Below are 19257 nucleotides of genomic sequence, written 5' to 3' on the forward strand. Positions count from 1 at the left end.
CTTTGCCCACATCCTTAAAAACGTTGCCATGTCAGACTTTCAGATCCTGTGTACTAATTACAAATTCCCATCTAGCGTACTCCACAAGATCAATACAACCCCTTCATATAGCCGTAATTGAGTTGAAATGGAGAAGCTGATCTAAGGGGATATACTGATGCTCTCACTTGTTTTACCAGTAGAGCAAACTGGAGAATCTAATGACATCAGAGAAGTCAAAGATTTAAAACGAAGTGTAATGACCAAGGTATTTTGTAGAGAAAACAAGCTTGCTATTTGCTAATGCACTAGTTGTAGAATTAAGTTGTAAAATTAAGAGAATGGAGGTACCGAGCATAAAGGTGCATGCGTAGTGATATCAAGGGATTTGGCAGGGAATGTGACTTGCTCATAAAAAAGAGGTACAAAAAAACACTCAAAATTTAGCACATAATCTGGAGTTTGGGGAAGTGATATTCAGGAGGAATCAGACACTGAAAGAAACTTGCAGAGCACAATTTAAAGCTCGTGCAAAATATAAATAATTTAACTCACCCATCATCCATTGTGCAATTTACTTTGATTAATGCATGAAGTCGTGTGCCAATTTATATTTTGTTGCATGAGACAAAAAGCAAAGTGCATCAATCATTCCCAATGACACAGCAACACCATGCATCCATGCCTACAAATCCATGACTCATACGGTATGTTATGCATGTCTATCAGGCTAGAGAACACCCTAGAAATTTTTCATCAAACCCAGATATTCCAAATAGGTTTTGATTACACGTACATCTCAACATTGCTAGCTGACAAACCGAACCCTTAGACATGCTTAACCACTCTGTTCTAAGACAGCATAACAATAAATCTCAAAGGCATCCATATGCCACTTTGATCAAGGAATGTGTTGATTAAATTGCATATTGCTTGGACTTTCTTTTGATTCCCCGCAACATTTACTGGAATATAGTATATTCAAGATCTTGAATGGTAAGTACTTCTTATTCAATCCAATTTATATTTATCTTTTTTCAAATCAAACCTACCTATATACTTTTATATGTGCCCATCAAAATACTGAAACCAATATCTATGCAACAACAGCAAGCAAGTTTGGAGATATGTTCACCCCGTAGTTACATTAATAAAGGATATAAATTCACAAAGCCAGCTGAAGGCTTGACAGTTACAACTACAGTAATGCTCATATAAATTCACAGCTGCCTCATTTTGTTGAAACTCATCTTTTCCGTGCAACCAAACAGAGCATACAAAGTAGTCTTAAAGAGCACTCACTTGGCAAACTCTTCCTAGATTCCAATATTAGTTAAAAAGAGTTAAAAAGTTACAATAATGATTCATCAGTGTAATTTATAACCACGTGGCATCTTGCAAAAGCTTGCCTTGAGCATGCACCAGAGCTAGAATTTAGAAAGCAGGAAAACAATTTTTCTGCATGCTACTGCTTAATAAGGAAACAATCTTGGCAAACTTCAGTAAATCGGCTATTGATAGAGCATTGCTCAACAACAGAAATGTTGGGGCCGAGGAATATTTGCTGCGACTTATTGGGCTCCCATTGATGAGAAGGCTGATGGCTTTGCTTTAGGCCTGCTGCTGCCATCCCTTTGAAAATCATGCGGTTCAGCATTCTGCAGAAAAATATTCAACATGCCCATTATATTTCTTTTAATTAATGCAGATGATCATCCAGGAAGAATTTGAGAAACTAGTACTGCAACAAGGACAACTGGAATTGTTCCAAATTGCAACAATTGGATTTAATGTATATATATTTTAAACAAAGAAGGTAAATTACAGCAAGTCAAGTGGAGGCCGACATTAACTAAATGGATGAAGCATAAGAACCATCAAAGTTACAATCTTTTGTTTTTTGGTCTTTTTGACGTTTTATTTCAAAAAATTAATTAACACCGAGTCCAATTTCCTGACAAAAGTAAAAAAGAATTAAATGGCATCTTAGTTTTGGATACTGAGAAATACAATCACATTAAGCTTTAAGGTCCCTGAAAGCAACCAAAAAGGTCATTCGTAAATTGAATCTAAAGCATAAAAATGATTAAGCTAGAAGCTAAAACAACCCAACAAGCAGAAAGTAGACATCAATAACAAACTAAACATGATAAAAACAAAATGTTACATTCTGACTATTATAACCACAAACACAAACAAGCTTTGATGTCATCTGTCCACTGTCGGCTTCATTTAACTTGTTGCAATATTGTCCCCTTTTCATCACCGAAACCATTGCAGGACATTCCTGAACCTATGACCAATTCAAAGACCATCAAACAAACTGAACTATATAGAAATATCCGATCTAAAGCAAGCTAAATGCATCAGTCTTCCAAACCTCTGAATAAAGTAATATCATCTATAAGTGATCCAAAAGTTCATCTATAATAAAGCTCATTCCTAATTCACACAATCCAATGAGTAATTTGTGCATATATGACCAATTAAAAGAACTATATACCAGACATCTCAGCTCCAATCTCATCATTCTGGTGTCGATATCATGGATTATACTTAAAGAACAATCTCAGTTCTTTGCCAATTTCAATATAAAATTTTCCACAAAATTCAGCCAATTCAACATCCTGAAAATAAGTTAATTAACAAAAGATCAGATGAAAACGCTGAGGTGAATTTCTAAATACTTCAGAGGACATAAGATGCCCGACTTTTAACAAGAAATTGAAAACTTAAGAACTGAGCGAACTCCTAACTCACATAATCAAACAAGCGATAATAATACATAGAACAAATTAGTAGTAGTATAGGCTCGAACTTTCAGCTCTAGTCTCGTCTCTCAGGTGTCAAGTTCATGCATTAAACTTCAAAGCACTCTTCATTGATCATTCACTCCCACTACAAAATTTCCCCGAATCTTCAAACCGAATCAGTAAAAGATCAGACGAAAACACTGAGGCAAATTCCTTGATTGCTGCAGAGGACCTTAAACAGAATATATTCGAACGAGAACTTGAAGATTTTCAAGAATCACGAATGCCACCAACGAAAAAATTCACGAAATTAAGAAAGAAACCTAGGGAACTGGGCTGGATCTAAACCTTGGGATGGCGAGGCGGGGGCTCGAGATCGACCATCCGCATGGACATCCGAGCGATCTCGGAGACAGCGGCGTCCCGGACGGCCAGATCGTCGCTGGCGAGCTCCTCGTAGGCCGCCTCGAAAGCCTCCTGCCAGAACCGCGGCAGCCGGATCCGAAGGCTGTGCGCGTAGATGTCCCACATGTTTCTCACAACCTTCTCCCTCTCCTCCATCTCCTGTGACAACGTTTACAAACAAGAGAATGCTTGAGCGATCAGAGAAGAGAAGATATAGAGAAGTCGAGATCGAGATCAAGGGCGAGGTGAAGATTGGGGATTTGCAACCGGACCAGGACGTCGAGATCAGCATCGCGGAGGGGGGCATCGAGGAAGTCGTCGGAGATGCGGTTGAGGTTGCCGGCGGACCCTTTAAGGGTGACGGTGCCGGTGAGCATGGACCAGAAGGCGAGGAGGATGATGGCAGCGAGGGCCCAGAACTTGTATCGACCCTTGCCGAAGAGGGAGGTCTCGGCGGCGCCAGCGGCGGAGGAGGGCTTCGCCGACGTGGGTAGCTGATCGCCCTCCTTCATCTCATCAGAGATCGGAGTAAAACAACCTGGCTGCTTGTTTGCTTTTACTCTTTCGCTTTCTATTTCCGCGGGAACAATAAAAACGGAACGGGAGCTGGCGCTATCGATGAGTAGGAGAGCGGAGGTTGAGATATATGGCAGCTTCTGGGATTCGTTTGTGAGCCTTAGTGGTACAGAGAGATGAATCCTTTTCGGCTTACGGAGAGAGTAAAGTAGAAGAACGAATACTTTTTTATTTGGTTATTATAAATTACATAAATTTGTGGGCTTTTTTTTTTTTTTTTTCTGGTACAGGTCAATTTACGTGGTCAAAGTACAAAGTTCTGGAGCCGGATATCATACGCTTGGAGAAACTATATTTTAGGTGATGTATTCAAGATTGTTGGGTATAGGGCACATATCATTTTCATGCGAGAGAGACATCAGTTGGATGGATAGGAGCCAATTTGAAACCGCGTCAGCCAATCCTGCTGAAGTCAATAGCTGGAGTGAATGGATACAACCACCAATAGAGACACCATACCTTACTTCTGATGGACCGGGGTGCACCACCTAAACGGAAATGGATACGACCCCACCAGAGAAAGTATACCCTACTCCTGGTGCACCGTGGTGCACCACCTTAACGGTTAACCTCATTTATCATATGGCTTGTCTTGGATTAGAAAGGAGCGCAATCAATTATCGGCCAGACCCGATCCATTATTTAATTTTTATCATGCATTTAGAAGGTGCTTGGTTAAAAGGAATGGGTTCTGAAATTGAAATAAAAATGAGTAACTCCTATTCCAACTGTTTAATCAGGAAGAATCCTATTTCGATTCCGATTTCGATTCTAAGATGAGATGGGAATGGCCCAATTTACATAGAACTCAATCTCCACTCTCCTTTATGGATTCAAATTTTTATTCCAATTCTAATTGAATTGGAATGAAAATTTGAATTCATAGAGAAAAGTAGGGATTGAGTTCTATATAGGTTGTCATATACTACTAAAAGAAGTAAACTCTAAGCATGTTCAAATTGCCATATATTAAAAATCTAAATAATATCTTCTAACTAATCTTTTTAGATGAGATCCTGAATCGCTATATATGGTATTATAGCTAAACTAGTTCATAATATATATGGATTAAATGATACCACAATAAGGATTCATTGGAGCTGACGACAAGTTGATTATGGCATTTATGAACGGATTTTTATGAAGTTCAATCCTCAACCTGATACAGACACCAAAGCATAAAACGAGGGGAGCATGTAAGCATCAAAGCGGATATATATTTAGTCCTACATCAGTTATTCATTGAAAAGATCTTGATTACTTATACAGAATTAATGAATCCAAATAATATTTTTTAATTAATCTTTTTCGACGAGATCATAGATCGTAATAAATGATATTAAAACAAATCTAGTCCAAAGTCCATATGGACAAGAGGATACGGTAGTATGACTTCATTGGAGCTAGCCACAAGCTAATCATAGTATTTGTAAATGGATTTGTATAAATTTAGATCCTTGACCTAGCAGGGATGTCGGGCCTTAAATGAAAGAAGTGTGTGATGATCCGTACAAGCATGTATTTAATCCCATATTAATTATTTACTAGAAAAATCTTGAATAATTATATAAGAACAAGAAATCTAAATAATACCTTCTAATTAGACTTCTTAAGTGAAATTTCGGATTATTATAGTCATCCTCCTCATCTTATCTCTGATTGCTCCTATGGTGCATCACTGATATGGTGCCCCTAGCACAGGGTGTGATTTGTCCCAACAATGGGCCATGTCTATGTTATATTGTATACACTAAGATAACTAGTTCATGTGAAAAGAAGAAGATCGGCATTCAAGATGGTGGCAATTGACACCAGAGTCAGACTCAACTAGAAAAGTATAGTAGAAAGACTTACAGGCGGTACCCAATACTAAAATGCTACACTGCTACTCCGAAAGCCAATATCCTTATCCCGCAGGAGTTCAACCATGATGTCTTTGAGGACCAACCACCACATCACAAGGAAACTTTTTAAAGCTTCAGACATGGACACTTGCCAAACCCACCATTTTCTGAGGAAGGGAATAGGCCAACACAGCAGGCCCACAGATGAATTTCCCCATTCCATTCTCAGCTGGTAAGGCCATCTGTTGGATGGATTTCTGCACAGAAGTCGCTTTTCTTGGCAGATCCTACAGATGACTTCACTAATTTTGGCACTTTGAATTGCTACACAAAATCTTGCAGTCACAGCCGCATGAAATTGGAAAGAATCTTCCAACTACTATTCTCCAAAGAAAACAAATAATAGAATTCAAAAAAAAAAAAAGAAAAAAGAAAAGAAAAGAAGAAGGCAAGCATGGGAGCATATTGTTAGGTATGGCTTGGAATTATGAGCACATGGACTGCATTACAATCACGAAGCAGATTAGATCGAATTTAAAAGCAAATGCAATGCATAAATAATCTATAACGATTCTACCTGCAAGCAGGATGTAACCATCACACCTAATCCATGCTTAAATGCTTTGTGAACAAATAATCCATTTGCAGTGGCATGGTGTCATATCTACATGGGTTGCTGGTGCTGTCTCTCAGCACCAGGAGGTGAAAGTTTTCGTTTGAATCACCACTAACAGAAATTTCACTCTCATGACATCGAGAAATATTGCAGAACCCAAAAAATTCAAGAGTGAACAGTTCAGGTCTAATAAGAAAATTACTTTCACATGCCAAAATCTGCTCAATACATTTCAATCAAGGTTTTGGTAATGCCAATAACCCCAATGATGGACCCCGAATATTATTGTTATAATGGAATAACTGTCACTATTCCTTCCTGGACTAACAATATCTGAAAAGCTTTTATGGTGGCAGCTATCATTGTTACAGGAAATAATGGACACTGATAGTGCAATAGAGAAATAGAAGACTTACTTCCATGCCCTTCTAAGGGACTCATGGCTTGCTGGCACGGGGCTTCATGAAGATTTTCACTCCCACGCTGAGATTCCTCCTCAATTTTCATTACTTGTAAATGCAGATTTTATTGGTTGTATTTTTAAACATTGTTGAGGTTTTCCATCACATATATTACCAAATAAATAAATACTTGGACCAACTAGTATGGGACAAAATTTGTTAAATGATCACTGAGATTGTTAACATGCAGCCATTATCCCCAATGTATAATTGTTGTTGTGAAGGAATAACAGCCAAATTAAGGCTACGATTTAAATTCCCATTATTAATTTATTATCAGATATAATATAAGTTATAGTAGCTAATATTTTTTCAATCCTGGTCCATGCTTTATATCCAACCCATATCTAATGGGAAAATGATTGGACCATGATGACAACAGCAACTTCCGAGGCCAAAAAGAAAAAGGGATATGCACATCTATGGTAAAGGGAGGTGGAATATAGTCTTGCTCACATGGAAGCAGGTCCAAGACCAACAAGAGGATCTTTTCATTGCAGGATGCTGGATTGGCAGAATAGCCTTTTACTGGATGACTTGTGTCTTATGATGCAATCCTATATCCCTTTATTCCAGTCTTTTCAAGGAAGAAGATAGACCTGTCCAACAGTAGATCTCGTTGACATACTGACATGGAAACACTATGAAGGGAGACTAGGAGTGTTTAACTTATACAGCTTAACCTCTAACCTATTTAGGAAAAGAAAAATAGTAACATGCTTGTTTTGTAAGTAAATTATGATATCAAAGGTATAACCATAGAGGGTCTAAAAAAGAGTGAAACAGGGCAGAAAGCACATATATAATCCTAATAGCGCTTAAGCAGGATCCAACTACATTACATGAGCGGAGGGGAAGAATAGCAGCTAGAGAGACCACCATATTGTCTAATAGAGGACATGTATATTATGTAATTTATGTTAAATGAAGGGAGGCCAATCGAAAAGCTAAAAGTAGTTGTCAAACAAAAGTATATGAAATAAATGAAGAACACGCGCAATATCTAGCATAAATTGAAAGGTTGGGAGAAAGAAAGTAAAAAGCAATCTGACAAAGATTGGATCACAAATCAGTGATGGCACTAAACCAAAAGGCATGGCAGAAAATTAAGAAGGCAACCTGAGAAACCTTTTCCAGAAGGGCTTGTTACATGAGTTACTAAAAAGAGGACTTCAGATGAGCTAGATAAGGACGTTCAAGAACTAGTTTTTTCAAACAGTATGCCAATAGAATTTCTTAGAACTAGTTTCCTCAGGCCTAACCAGTAAGCATTTTTCCACAAAAGCAAATGAAAAATGCCTACGCTAGAGTTGACTCTAATTGTAATCTCTCAGTAAGCCTAATTCAGTGTGTCTGCATGTCCCACAAAAGCTGATAATGTATTTGAGACATCGCAATCAAATTAATGGATATCAAGGAACTGGATGAAACACAATGCTTCTAATATGACTCAAGTCTTTAAGATAGCTTAAGCAAAACCCTTCTAAGCAGTGACAAGGGGATATCAACATGATTATGACAAATGAGTTAGGAACAGCAATAACAGAAACTTCCAAAGCCACTGATTACTATGCAAGAATTTTTTTTCCAGAATATTTTCTTACAAGAAAGTTGAATCCATCTGATGGATGAGAAGAGTCTACAACTATACATCTGCAAAGAAAGTACTGTGATTCATAGGCTATACAGAAAATCCTAGATAACAGTCAGAAGTTTTTTATAGTTTGTTCACATTGTAACTAGATAAAGACACAAATTCAGGAACACAATTCATCTATTTGCTAAAACTTCCAGCTGCATGTACCTAACCGAAAGCTTAGCAAAGAGAAATACAAAAGTGGTTCTACAAGCAAATGCAGTAGGAAATTAGTGATTTTGCTTGGAGAATGATGACAGAAATTTCAAAATCCTATGATAAGTATTTACTTCATCACAATCTTGATATAGGAAGAGAAACATAACAACACTGGATTTTTTAGCCTCTCATATTTAGATTTAACATTATGATGAATAGGAGGAGGAGGGAAATCTAAAAATAGATATGGAAGGAAATGTCAAATTTAAAGCTTAAAACAATTGAACAAGCTGTCAAACAGTGATATTAAAGTAAACCAAAAAAATGTAAAACTTAGAGCCATTCCAATTTCAAATTGGTTATGCAGATATATAGACATCAGGCAATCCTATAGTTCAGCATATTATTTCAAGTGAAAATGATTCATCAAGAGGTTGAATTTGTGTATAACAGGCTTTAACTTTTAGATTCAATCTGAGCTTTAACTGCCAGATAGATCACAGAGGTAGTGACTTGCAAGAATTTTTGTTTTCTTCCCAATGTACGACAATTTTTGATAAATTGGAATCAACTGGAACATACATATCCCAAGTTCTTAGTTGAATACTACACTGAACTACCTAGAGTGACGGGAATGAGCATAATTCAAATAATGAGGTAAGGTCAAAAAATTACTAAGAGAAAAGAAAAGACTAAAGGCCTTATGATGGCAGATATCATATGCCAATATACCTTTTTCATTGGAGTCAAGGTTCATATCACTCCTATTGGTTAGACATACCAAAACAGGATGGTGAAGAAAGTTGGGTAACTCCCGCGGAAGGCTGGTGCCACTAATGGCCTCTCCATTTAACTAGAGAAAATCTGAAATCTCCAGCAATACAGAAGCCATTAATGTTATAAAAAAACAAACTTAATCACAGATCCCTTGAGCCCAGGAGAACTATTGTAGACTCTGACATTAAAGCTATTGTTGGTGCCCCTAACAGAAAACAAGGGATCGAGTTATTAGGATGCTTCAAGAAAAGTTGGACTGTGTTTAGTGTTTAACAGAATTAGGACCTATAATTATGGGCTTAAGATTTTGCCAAGCTAAAATTCTCTTAAAAGTCTTGATGTTTTAAATGTATATAAGTACAACAGGAGACTTTTGTTCGCAAAAGAGTGGTCTGTTTTAGCATTCAGTTCTGTTGAATAGGTTAACGAACTATTTATCAATGTTACTTCAGTTGTGTGAGAGATTAAGTAGATTGAGCAAAAGATTATTCAGAGTACAGTACAAAAGAAGACAACCCAAGCGAGAGTTCTTTCAAACAAAAAGTGTTGCGGCCAACTCCCCATCAGACACAAATCCAGTCTGTGCGGACGCTGTTTTGCACGTGTTCAAGCCCGACGACAGGCGACAAGGAGTTGGCCGCAACAGATTGGCGCACCAGGAAGGGAAAGAAAAACAACTTGCAATGATGAAAACCAGAGCCCAATGCTCGACTGCAATCGGATCAGCGAAGCACTCTTCCCGCTGGAAAAAGACTCTCTCATAGGGACGAGCAGCGGCGCTCTCGACCCGCCACCCACCATTCACGGCGTCCCTCCTCAGTTGGATCGAGCAAGGAAGGGAAAGTGACCGTGAACACCGTCTGCTTCCCCCTCTAACTCATCGGGAGGTTCAACCCCCGGAGTTTTCCAACGGTGACTTGATGATTATGAACGTAAATTTCAAGAGATCAATCGTCAACTTGCTCAGCTTTAAGTGGAAGGTCGGAAGTCCTCCAACGACTACGACTTCCACACCGTCCAGCCGCTTTCTCGGCACATCTTGGACCAACCAATCCCATCTCGGTTCAAGATGCCTCAGGTGGACCCATACGACGGATCCACCGACCCGATCGACCACCTTGAGAGCTACAAGGCTCTCATGTCTATATGCATCGGCTTTCCGACAACTCTTCGGAAAGCTGCTCAAGCCTGGTACTCCGGATTTCAGTCAAGAAGCATATATTCTTTCGGACAGCTAGAACATTCTTTCGTGACTCACTTCAGCACCAGTCGAAGGCCGCCACGCACTTTTAATAGTCTCTTCTCGATTAAGCAAGGAGAGACTGAAACACTTTGAGATTTTGTGGCTCGTTTTAATGCGGCCACGTTTGAGGTCAAAGATCTCAATGAAAACATGGCTATCTCGGCCATAAAAAGAGGTCTGAGGGGATCTCGATTCACATATTCTCTAGATAAAACTCTCCCTCAGACTTATACTGAACTTCTGGAGCGTGCATACAAATATATATACACAAGGAGCTTCTGACCGGTGCCAAACAGAAGACAAAAGTCTGAAGAAAAAGAAGAAACAAAAAAAGAAAGGAGCTCCAGCCGAATCAAGTCGGCCACCATCCAATAAGCGAGCTTCGCCCCGATGACGGAGTCCAAGGCCGAGTTACGGCAGGTATGACTCCTATACTCTTTTCGCTCCTCATGCGCAGATCCTTATGGAGATCGAAGGAGCAGAATATCTACGACACCCCCCACCGATGGGGTTGTCAAGGAACCACGACCGGAAGAAGTATTATCGGTTCCATCGTGATCACGATCACGATACCGAACAATGCATTCAGCTCAAGGATGAGATAGAAGTCCTGATTCGACGAGGCTACCTTTAAAAATATCGGAGAGATCCGCCGACTCAACCTCCTGCTGATTGACGACCTCAACTGCAAACTGAGGAAGCTGTAAATAATCAACCGACTGCAAGGGTGATCAATATGATCTCCGGACGACTGGACAGGGGGGCAAATTCCGAAGATGAGTCGGCAAAGCGATAACGACTCGACAATGTAATAACTTTTTCAAAAGAAGATGTTCGAAGAATTCAAACTCCCCATGATGATGCTGTTGTTATTTCGGCAACAATAGCAAACTATGATGTAAAAAGAATCCTTATAGATAATGAAAGTTCAACCGACGTTTTGTTTTATTCGACTTTCTCCCCAATGCGACTGCCGATTGATCGACTCGGAAGAATCTCGACGCCACTGGTCAGCTTCACAGGAGATGCTATCACAGTGGAGGGAGAAATTTCTCTTTCCTTAACCGTTGGGACCGAACCACAACAGAGTACTATTTTCGTAACGTTTAGTAGTTCGAGTACTTTCAGCTTACAATACCATACTCGAACGACCTGGGCTTAACGCTCTGAGAGCAGTGGTTTCGACGTACCATCTGTTAGTTCGATTCCCAACAAGACATGGAGTCGGAGAAATGCGTAGAGATCAACAACTCGTCCGACATTGCTTCCTTGTCTCCACCCAAAAAACAAACCTAAAGACTTTTTGCCTGTTAACAAATTGGACCAAAGAGAAAATCAGGAGAGGGGTGAACCGACTAAACAACTGATCTCCATCCCGTTAAAAAAAGAAGATCCCGAGAAAACAGTCCGAATTGGATCACAATTATCTGACTCAAAACGACAACAATTAATAAAATTGCTCAGAGCCAACGCCGATATTTTTGCTTGGTCGGTCACTGACATGCCCGAAATTTCTTCAAAAATAATAACTCACCGAGTTAACATCAACCCAAAAGTTAAATCGGTGAGACAGGAGAAACGACCTTTTGCTTCTGAAAGACAAAAGATCATTAATGAAGAAGTCGACAAACTCCTCACGACAGGCTTCATCAGAGAAGCTACATATCCCGACTAGCTTGCCAATGTGGTAATGGTCAGAAAAGCCAATAGGAAGTACAGGATCTGCATCGACTATACTGATCTGAATGTAGCTTGTCCGAAGGGCAACTTTTCGTTGTCGAAGATTGACCAATTGATTGATGCGACTTATAGCCACCGACTTCTAAGTTTCATGGATGCCTTCGCTGGATATAATCAAATCTGCATGGCATCAGAAGATGAAGAGCACACGGCTTTTGTAACCGACAAAGACATATACTGCTACAAAGTAATGCCTTTCGGTCTGAAAAATGCCGGTACTACCTATCAACGGCTTGCAACAAGATATTCAAGACACAGATCGGACGAAACATGAAAGTATATATGGACGACATGCTGGTGAAGAGTCCCCAAACTGCAGATCATGTTCGGGACCTGAAGGAAGCTTTCAACACACTCCGACGGTATCAAATGAAATTAAACCCGACTAAGTGTACATTTGGGGTAACCTTCGAAAAATTCTTCGGATTTCTTGTTTCACAACGAAGAATCGAAGCTAATCCCGAAAAAATCAAGACCATGATACATGAAGCACCCGAGCTCAAAGAAAGAGATACAGCAACTCAATGGAAGGATTGCCGCGCTCAGCCGATTTATTTCTAAATCGATCGAGAGATACTTGCCATTCTTCAAACCTTTGCGACAGACAAAGAATTTCTCATGGTCGGATGAATACCGACAATCCTTCGAAGACTTAAAACAATACTTGGCTTCTCCATCTTGGCTTACAAAATCAAGAGTCGGAGAGATATTGTATCTCTATTTGGCAACTTCAATGGAAGCGGTTAGTTCGGTGCTCGTTCAGGAGGATGAGAACCGAATTCATCGATCAATCTACTACACCAGCAAGATATTTCACTACGCCGAAATCCGATACTCAAGGATGGAGAAAATGATCTACGTCCTAATCATATCGACACAACGACTTCGTCCGTACTTCCAAACCCATCCGATTGTAGTTCTGACAGATCAGCCGCTGAAGGCAATCTTACATCGATCTGATACGTCAGGCCGGATGGCAAAGTGGGCAGTGAAGCTGGTGAGTTCGACATTCAATATCGTCCACGACAATCCATGAAGGCGCAAGTTCTAGCCGATTTTATCGCCGAATGTACTATATTCGACAATAAGCCAGAAGATACAGATGACAACACAATAAAAGAGGCTACGACTCTCAAACCCGACTTAAGTCAACTTGGGTGCTGCACATTGATAGAGCATCAAATGCACAAGGTAGTGGAGCTGGCCTCATACTCACGAACTCCAAAGGGGTAGTCATTGAGTATGCCCTTCAGTTCAACTTTAAAGCCTCAAATAATCAAGCTGAATATGAAGCACTTTTGACCGACTTGAAGATAGCCAAGGAGCTTAAGAATTATAATTTGAAGGTCTTCACCGACTCACAACTGATCGCTAGACAGGTCAAGGGCGAATTTGAGGCTCGCGACCCCATTATAATGAAGTACCTTCAGAAGGTGAAAGATTTTACGGCAAGTTTGAAATATTTTGAGATCTTTCACATTCTCAGAACCGAAAATGCTCGGATCGACGTACTTTCACAACTAGCTACTACCGCTTTCAACTCGCTGGATCGGATATTTGTTGAATGTCTCGAACAGTCGAGTATTGATAAAGTCGAGGAGGTATTACAGCTCACTATCGAACCAAGCTGGATGGATCCGATCATTCAATACCTGACCAATGGGATCCTTCCCGCAGACTCCTCAGAGGCTAAACGATTCTGATGGACGGCCTCTCAATATGTAATAATGAATGATCATCTCTACAAAAGATCTTTTTCTCTCCCCTTGCTGAAGTGTTTAAGACCTACGGATGCTGACTATGCACTTAGAGAAGTGCACGAAGGGATATGCGGAAACCACTTGGGGGGCAAGTCTCTAGCTTATAAAGTTCTGCGACAAGGATATTACTAGCCCACCATGAAAAAAGACGCAGCTGAACTCGTCCGAAGGTGTGAACCATGTCAAAAGTATGCAAATATACAACATCAACCGACTAATCAGCTGACGTCGATTGTAGCACCATGGCCCTTCGTACAGTGGGGGATTGACATACTTGGTCCTTTTTTTCCGACCTCTGGACAGAGAAAATTCATAGTGATCGTCATCGACTACTTTACCAAATAGATAGAAGTCGAATCTCTGACGCAAATCACTGAAAGCAAGATAAAAGATTTTATTCAGAAATTCATCATTTACATATTCGATTTGTCACACATCATCATCACCAATAATAGTCGATAATTTCACAACCAAAATTTCAGAGAATTTTATGCAAAGTTCCATATTACGCACAAACTCACGTCGGTTGGTCATCCACAATCAAACGGTGAGGTAGAAGTAACCAACCGAACAATCTTACACGGGCTAAAAATCCGACTAAATGAAGCCAAAGACCTCTGGGTAGAAGAATTATATCCGATCTTATGGGCGTATCGAACGACTCCCCGCATACCAACTGGAGAATCTCCTTTCAACTTAGCTTATGGGACAGAAGCAATGATACCGCTTGAGATCAGATTGCCGTCAACAAGAGTAGAGCAATATAGTGAGCCGAGCAACTTTAAATGTCGGAGAACCGACTTAGATCTCCTCTCAAAACTCCGACAGCAAGCTCAAGTTCGGATGGCTGCATATCGACAAAAGATAGCCCGGTATTACAACGCAAGAGTCAAATCGAAGGTCTTTCGATCAAAAGATTTGGTCTTAAGAAAAGCAGAAGTCTCAAAATTCCTGGATCAAGAAAAATTATCCCCGAACTGGGAAGGACCTTACAAAATATCGGAAACTCTTAGACCAGACGCATATCGGCTAGAAACTCTCAAAGGGTCGGCGATTCTCTGAACATGAAATGCCAACAATCTGAAGATGTATTATCAATAAAGGTATCGATATGTACATTATTTAAAATATAATCAAAATTTCAAAATCACAAGCCTTTAACAAGTTTTATCAACTACTGGCTATATGTCGGCTTTCATTGCCAAAGTCGAGCTATCTACTGAACTTTGACACGAAATTTATCTCAGCCTCCACTATAAAAATCGAAGAATCAACTACTTCGATGATGATTGTATTTCGATTCTCATGCAAAAACCGACATACCGACTGCAATCTCAACCGACATCGACTACACAGACTTTCACCGCAAAAGTCGTAATACCGATTATATCTCAATTTACAATGTCAGCTTTCCACTGTAAAAGCTGACCACAGTCGAAAGACTAACATGCCGACTGCTCAAATCGAGATCTGGACACAACTCTCCGACCATCTTGCTTGGCCGACCACATCAACAGCCTGACCCACTCATCCGGGAACAAAGAGGGGCTTCAAATTTTCGTCCACCGACATTAGCATCCTTGGTTGCGTAGCTTAGACGAAGATATGAAGCACATAATGGTAGCTTATTCACCCGACCATCGGTCCCAGAGGCGAAAAATTGAAACTGCTCCGGAATACAAAACTGTTCCCGAAGCCGTTCGACATTCGGTCCCGAAAGTGAAGAGGACTCCACATCCAGACTCAACTGGGATTCATCAGTAGGATTTCCCAACTGATCTTTCCGAGAAGGAGAAGCCCTAGCCATGAGAATAACTCTGAAGAAGACAGAAGACTTTAGAGGAAAGAAGAAAGGACTCGAAAGAAAGGCAAAGTTGACTTGAAAGCTGAAAGTGATAACCTTGAGCGTTGGGGCAACAATCCGGCAGAATCTCAGCACCAAAAGCAGTAAAAAGTAAAAATTTGGCTGAGAATGACCCTATATATATAGGATCCCTCAACGGTCAAGATGAAGACGGTCAAGTCGAAGATCTACCAGATGACGACACGTGGCAACATCTGGACCGACCATCGATCGGACGGTTCGATGCATCTCTCCCAAATGGAGCCATGTCACCTCTATCCGCGTGAGCAATTCCGATCCAATAACATTCGGACACGTAGAACAAATCTACTTGTCAGAATGATATCGTCAGATGCCAAATCGACTTTCCGAAACAACGCCTGACACTGACAACTGATACCGAATCGTCCGATCAGTATGACAAACGGCTGTCCTTGCCAACACGATAAAATAGCCGATCACTCATATCTCCAAGAAAACGGCATCAAAATCAGGATTCGATGTGACAAAAAATAACTCCCTTTGTCCAACGTGACAAACCACGTGGTAATATACACGTCGACTCACCTTGGACTTGAGAGTGAGGGGCAACTGTTGGGATAAGTCAATCGACCCCCAACTCAAGTCAACCGACTACCGACTTCGATTCAACCAAAACCGACCGACAGAACATACAACTCCGACTCTACATCGATTAAATATGCGGTTTCGACTCTTCACCAACCAACTAAGCGAACCGCACCGACGTATTGCCGGCTGACTGACTAACGATTCGACTACTACCGATCGACAGCGGACGACTTAGACCATCGGCATAACAGACTACTAGTCGACGGTCATGCATGGATTCTACCGACATATGGTCGGCTAATCTGCTCAACATACCATAACCGTCACGAACGGTTACCGACCGTATATCACAGTGCGATCAGTGGGAATTAACGATTCACTACGTGATTATGGCCCGATGATTTAGTGCCATAAAACACGGGACCACATCCGACGGTTACAAAAACTTCATCTATAAAAAAGGGATAAGGAAACAGGACTGGTAAGCTTAGACTGGGCCAAAACTCTGCTATTGTTTACATTCAACTCCTGTTCACCAACTTTCCTCTCTGACTTAAGCATCGGAGGGTCCCTGCCGGACACAAATCTGGTCTGTGCGGATGCTGTTTTGCAGGTGTTCATTCCCGACGACAGACGACGGAGAGTTGGCCGCAACAAAAGGAAATGGTGTTTTTAGTTATAGAGATCTTGGCCATCACAGAAGCCCCTTTCCAGGATGGACCTATATCTTGGTTTATCTCAGCCGAGACAGAAATTTGGAAATATAGAAATTAAGCAACTTTTTCAAAAACTCAGCTGATAGTATGGGAACTGAGACCCTTGAGATCTCAGTTAATATAATAAACCAGGTTTAACTTCCATGTTAAGACAGTGATTTGAATATTAAATAATTAAAACATCAATTTAAGATTCCAAGTGCAGATTAGGAAGTCTTAGACAATATTTTGATATTAAATCATCCTACATAGTAAGGGCCAAGATATAGGTATATCATATAGGTGAAAGCATTATACCAACAAAAACCAATATCTCAGCCAAGATATGGGCCAAGATGAAAACCTTGAAAGGGATTGGTTGTTGAAGGCCAGATTATCAAATTCTATAGTTAGAGTCCCCAACATTAATGTTCAGAGAGAACAGGGAACCAAAAGAATGCTCATCTAGTTTATTTTTTGCTCTATATAGGTTTTTTTGATTGCGTGTTGCTACTTCATCAGTTGTTTAGATGCTAAAGCTGGCCAAACCGACAGCTGACTAGGAGTTCTGGATGTAGTTATTTATGATCAGCCAATGTAACAATAGTTAATTAAGGCAAGTTTGTGATTAGTTTGGCAAATGAAGTTTTTAAACGACGTTAAGCAAAAGAAATTATTGGGAATATAATTTCTTAGAGAATCAAGCCTGAGACAAAATCAGAAAACCAATTATACCTACGTTAAAAAGAAAAAAAAAAAAAGAGAAAAAAAGAAGTACTCCAAAAGATTCAGTAAAAACCAATAAACGGTTTCACATATATCAAGAAAATATTTACAATGTTCCATGATATTTTTGTTAAGATAGCAAGATTGTGATTAAGTATTTTAATTTCAATAGCTCATATAAACTCACAAGAGAACTTTTTATGACCCACTAAAGCATAGCTCCAACACATGCTATAAGTCCTCCAGGGATTTACAACTTTACCTAAATGGGATCCTTGTTTCACACAATTCTTCAGGAAAACACACTCCTTTATATATCTGGATAATTCAAAAGCATCGAAGAGATAAACGTCATTTAACGATCCTTAAATGCTATGATTATCAACAAAATAATCTCTTCGAAGCTAATTAATTTAACATTCTCAAGTCTTCACGCATAAAAGAACAATCTTGAAGTCATACACAAGAGTCCCAAAGAGGAACACACACCTATTGAGCTCCATCTTCTGAAAAGCGGGCATCGAAGTGCGCGGAGGTGTGGGGATGGGGAGCGGCGCCGGCGGCGGCCCCGGCGCCATGCTGGAGCTCGATGACGAGCCACCGGACGGCCTTGCTCATCTGCTCCAGGCGGACGGCGCTGATGGGCGGGATCCCTGGCGCGGCCGGGGGTCGGGTGGGGGCAGCGCCGGTGGCCTCGTCGACGAGGCATTCTGACCCGATCCGCTGCTTCATGGACTCGACGAACTCCTCGGCCTGATCGCAGGAGACGCGGAAGAGCTCCCAGCGCTGCTTGAAGACCTCGAGGGCGGCCTCGGTGGTGGCGGTCTTCTGGCCGCCGGACTGCTCCTTAGCATCCAGGACGCAGGCCGCCGCGGCGACGAATTCCTCGTAGGCGGCGCTGAGCGCCTCCACGGTGCTCTCCATGGTGGTAGCTGGAACCAGGGATCGGAGCGGAGTGCTTTTCCAAAATAATATAAAAAAAAAAATTATTTATATAAATAATATAAATTTAAATTTATTTATCAATTTGATGTAAAAAAATAAAATACTATTTTGAATAACGTTTTATAATCCGCATCACCTATCTCCAATTTTCACTCGTAGACCACAAAAAATAAAAATAAAAATAAAAATATTATTTTAAATAATATTTTTAAAAATAATATTTTAAATAATATTTTTAAAAACTCATATTATTTGACGCTCTTAGATATTTCAAAAAAAATAAAAAAAATAAAAAAATGATCAAAAAATAAAAATTTTAAATTTAAATTTTTAAAAAAATAAAAATTATGATTTTAATAAAAATAAAAATAATTTTTTTATTTTAAATTATCTTGTCAAATTATCTTTTTAGAAAAATATATAAAAATAATTATTATAAAAAAAATTAAAAATATCATAAAAAAATTAAAAAAATAAAAATATAATTCAAAATTTTAAGAAAATAAAAATTTTAATTTTAATTCAAATA

General features: G+C 39.8%; 2 protein-coding genes across 9 annotated transcripts; both read right to left on the reverse strand.

Annotated features, from left to right (window-relative positions):
* Positions 1–1097: 1097 nt before the first annotated feature.
* On the reverse strand, positions 1098–3805 carry LOC105055949 (uncharacterized). 3 transcript variants are annotated; one of them, XM_010938098.4, is made up of 4 exons: positions 3410–3805; positions 3081–3296; positions 2483–2606; positions 1098–1637 (listed from the first exon to the last, which is right to left on the reverse strand). In XM_010938098.4, exons 1-3 carry the CDS (start codon positions 3647–3649, stop codon positions 2523–2525), a joined length of 540 nt encoding a protein of 179 aa, XP_010936400.2. In that variant the 5' UTR covers positions 3650–3805; the 3' UTR covers positions 1098–1637; positions 2483–2522. The 3 variants fall into 3 exon arrangements, with proteins under 3 accessions (XP_010936400.2, XP_010936399.2, XP_073103484.1); XM_073247383.1 differs by having other exon boundaries at positions 1575–2272; XM_010938097.4 differs by lacking the exon at positions 2483–2606.
* On the reverse strand, positions 1098–18739 carry LOC140853221 (mediator of RNA polymerase II transcription subunit 32-like). Of its 6 annotated transcripts, none has more exons than XM_073247384.1 (2): positions 18273–18739; positions 1098–1637 (listed from the first exon to the last, which is right to left on the reverse strand). In XM_073247384.1, the coding sequence occupies exon 1, from the start codon at positions 18705–18707 to the stop codon at positions 18273–18275; it is 435 nt and encodes a 144-aa protein (XP_073103485.1). In that variant the 5' UTR covers positions 18708–18739; the 3' UTR covers positions 1098–1637. The 6 variants fall into 6 exon arrangements, with proteins under 6 accessions (XP_073103485.1, XP_073103489.1, XP_073103487.1 ...); XM_073247388.1 differs by having other exon boundaries at positions 1575–2272; XM_073247386.1 differs by lacking the exon at positions 1098–1637 and adding an exon at positions 4047–4872.
* Positions 18740–19257: the final 518 nt, after the last annotated feature.

The sequence above is a fragment of the Elaeis guineensis genome, chromosome 13, assembly GCF_000442705.2.
Source record: "Elaeis guineensis isolate ETL-2024a chromosome 13, EG11, whole genome shotgun sequence".
NCBI lineage: Eukaryota > Viridiplantae > Streptophyta > Magnoliopsida > Arecales > Arecaceae > Elaeis > Elaeis guineensis.

What these genes read in the sequence shown, in the direction of transcription:
- LOC140853221 (XM_073247384.1), bottom strand. Translation starts at nt 18,707, where the DNA reads ATGGAGAGCACCGTGGAGGCGCTCAGCGCCGCCTACGAGGAATTCGTC.
- LOC105055949 (XM_010938097.4), bottom strand. Translation starts at nt 3,649, where the DNA reads ATGAAGGAGGGCGATCAGCTACCCACGTCGGCGAAGCCCTCCTCCGCC. An exon ending in ATGCTGATCTCGACGTCCTG is followed by an intron (nt 3,297 to 3,409) that starts GTCCGGTTGCAA and finishes ACGTTGTCACAG; the next exon opens with GAGATGGAGGAGAGGGAGAA. An exon ending in CCCCGCCTCGCCATCCCAAG is followed by an intron (nt 1,638 to 3,080) that starts GTTTAGATCCAG and finishes ATTTTTCTGCAG; the next exon opens with AATGCTGAACCGCATGATTT.